This window comes from Myotis davidii, unplaced genomic scaffold, assembly GCF_000327345.1.
Source record: "Myotis davidii unplaced genomic scaffold, ASM32734v1 scaffold166, whole genome shotgun sequence".
Lineage (NCBI taxonomy): Eukaryota > Metazoa > Chordata > Mammalia > Chiroptera > Vespertilionidae > Myotis > Myotis davidii.
The window spans coordinates 489,843-492,803 of NW_006297385.1; the positions used below are offsets into that span (position 1 = coordinate 489,843).

At 49.4% G+C, this 2,961-nt stretch overlaps 1 protein-coding gene across 1 annotated transcript in view; it reads left to right on the forward strand.

The window, feature by feature from the left end:
• Positions 1 to 2,961, forward strand: part of CATSPERG (cation channel sperm associated auxiliary subunit gamma) — a 41,768-nt gene that overhangs the window by 36,137 nt on the left and 2,670 nt on the right. Inside the window, exons 22-24 of the mRNA XM_015570068.1 lie at positions 2,067 to 2,223; positions 2,420 to 2,483; positions 2,591 to 2,686. Coding sequence (XP_015425554.1) covers positions 2,067 to 2,223; positions 2,420 to 2,483; positions 2,591 to 2,686 — 317 coding nt within the window. The remainder of the gene's footprint in view (positions 1 to 2,066; positions 2,224 to 2,419; positions 2,484 to 2,590; positions 2,687 to 2,961) is intronic.

A 2,961-nucleotide genomic window follows, 5' to 3' on the forward strand; every position in this document is an offset into this window, starting at 1 on the left:
TTCAGAGGGAAAGTAGGGAGGGTGGGCGGGAGGTAATCAATCCAAGACCTTGTATGCATATATGCATGGCCTATGGACACAGACATGAAGGCCTGCGGCAGGGGGCAGGGATGGGCTGGAGGGGGACAGATGTAATACTTTTGACAATAAAAAATTATTATTTTAAATATATTTTTTTATTGATTTCAGAGAGGAAGGGAGATAGAGAGAGAGAAATATCAATGATGAGAGAGTATCATTGATTGGCTGCCTCCTGCGCACCCACTACTGGGGTGGACTGAGGCCACAACCTGGGCATATGCCCTAGACTGGAATCGAACCTGGGACCCTTTAGTCCACAGGTGGACGTTCTATCCACTGAGCTAAACCAGTTAGGGCAAGAATTATTTTAAAAAAATATATATTGTGTGTTAAGAGGTGATGAGTGCTAGGAGGGAAAAGGCAGGCAAGGTGCATGGGGTAGGTCAGCATTTGCTATAGGATGGCTCAGGAAAGACCTGGCCAAGGAGGAAACATTTGAGCAAAATCTTGAAGGAGGGGAGGAAGTGAGTCATGTGTTTATGTGCCAGAAAGGCATGCCAGTGAGAGGGAATGGATGGTAAGAAGGCCTGGAAGTGGGAGTATGTTTCATGTGTTAGACTAAAGGAACATGTAGGGGCAAGTGTGATTGGATCAGGGTGAGCAAAGAGGAAAGTGGTGAGAAATGAGGTCAAAGTGGTGATGGAGCAGATCATGTGAGGTCTAATGGGGAGGGCTCTAAGTAGAGGAGTGGCTCTAGTGTTCACAGGGTCCCTCTGACTGTATGTGGAAGACATATCACAGTGTTGGGGGGCGAGATCCAGGGAGGGAACAAAGTTAGGCAAGTGTGGGGCAAAGGAGCTGAGAGGTGGGGGGAGAGAATGGCTCTATTTTGAAGTCAAGGGACACAGGCTATCTGGAGGGATTGGATATGGGGATGAGAGAAAGAAAGGTTTCCAGGATAAGGCCAAGGCTTTTAGCCTGCACATGGAGGGATGAGGTACCATTAGTTGAGATGGGTTGTGGATATATTAAATTGAAGATGCCCATTAGACTCCCAGTGAGTGAGTGGCTGGTAGGTATAGTCTTTGGCCCAGGTCCAGCATGAGAAGTTCCTAAACTATGACTGCTAACTCCTCTCCACAGTCACTGTCAAGCCCAGACCACAGTTTCCAGATGTCCATGTCCCTTTGACAACTGGGTGAAACCCTTGGGACATACCCCTGAAATGGGCCAGGGGTCATTCATTTTGAAGGCAATGTCACAGGGGTTTCCTCACCCCTGTCCCCACCTGGCTGCACTTTCCTCATATAGCCCATGCTCTGCCAGGTCAATTGTTTGAGAATTCAAACCCAACTTCAGCCCTATAAACTAGGTGCACCTGACTAGGTGTTAGCTGCTCCATAGGTGTAGGCTTTATTGTTTTATATGTGTTTTTCTGGAGGCAGCTAGAAGCTACATGGCCCAGTTTGGGTTTCAGCTCTACCACTTAACAGCTATGTGGCTTTGGATAGTTAATAAGTTGCTTGACCTTTCTGTGCCTCACTTTTGCCATCTCTAAAATGTACTATAGCTCAGCCAGCATGGCTCAGTGGTTGAACATTGACCTATGAACCAAAAGGTCACAATTCAATTCCCAGTCAAGGCACATGGCCAGGTTGGGGGCTTGATTCCCAGTGTGGGGCATGCAGGAGGCAGCTGATCAGTGATGCTCTCCCAACATTGATGTTTCTCTCTCTCTTCCTCTCCCTTCCTCTCTGAAATCAATCAAAATATATTAAAAAAATAAATAAAATGTATTATATCCTCAACCTTGCAAGGCTGTTTGGAGAATCAAATTTGAATATGTAAAGTGCTTAGAACACAGTGCTTTGCACACAGTAACAGCTATATAAGTATTTGCAGTTATTAGAGTATTGGTTTAAGGAAAGTAGTAATCAGATTGCCCCCTGGTGAGGGTGAGCCTGGCAGGTAGTGATGGTGTGTGTGGGAGGAGGGGTGTCCTCCCCTTCCCACTTCCCAAGTGAGGCTTTTCTCCTCCTACTCAGGGTAACTTGATGGTGCCAGTGCTTATAGGCTGTCCACCGGGAAAGCGCCTGGCCTTTGACATCACCTACACCCTGCAGTACAACAACTTACAGAACAGACACTATTTTGACTGCGTTCACGTAGATCCTGAGATGCCCTGCTTCCTCTTCCGTGACAGTGCGTGTCCAGTCTCCTCCTCTGCATTGTTCACTGTCCTCTGTCCCCACCACTTTGCCCTCCCTGCCCCCTTACCTTCCACCCACTCTCTGCTCTTCCCCTTGGTCCTCTCTCTCTTTTCTCTCTTCACCATCCTCCACTTCTCGAGCCAAGCTAATTTCTCCTCTTCCTGGCTTCAACCCCCTCCCACCCACAGTCTTCCACCCATTCTTCTTGATCCAAGATTTGGTGACGGGAGAGTCTGGCAGTTTTGAGGGCAGGTAAAGGCATATCCAAACCAGGGCTGCTGGGAGGGGGGAGGGGTCATAGATATGATGCAGGACTCAGGAAACTGAGGCCAGTTGGTGTGCACCTCTGCTCCTGGCAGCTATGTACTGAAGGTGGTGGGCGGAGGTCCCACCCTGGACACCATCAAGGAATACAGCGAGGAGGAGATTTACCGCTACAACAGCCCCCTGGACAAGTAATTCTTGTGGGACCCAGACCCATAATTGGGCCTTCCTTTCCCTGCAGAACCCTCAGGCTTCCCAGCCACAGACCTTACCCTTGCTCTTGCTGCAAGCCTCACCCACCTTGGTATCTCAGGCCCCTGTCCACAGCAAGGCTCCTAAGGTCCCACAAACTCTTGCCCCTTCCACAATGTGAGGCCCTGTGCCCTGTCCACCAAAGGTTCCAACCTCTACCCCAACCCCAACCCCACCCTCACCCACTGAAGGCTCCAACCCCACCCCCACCCCC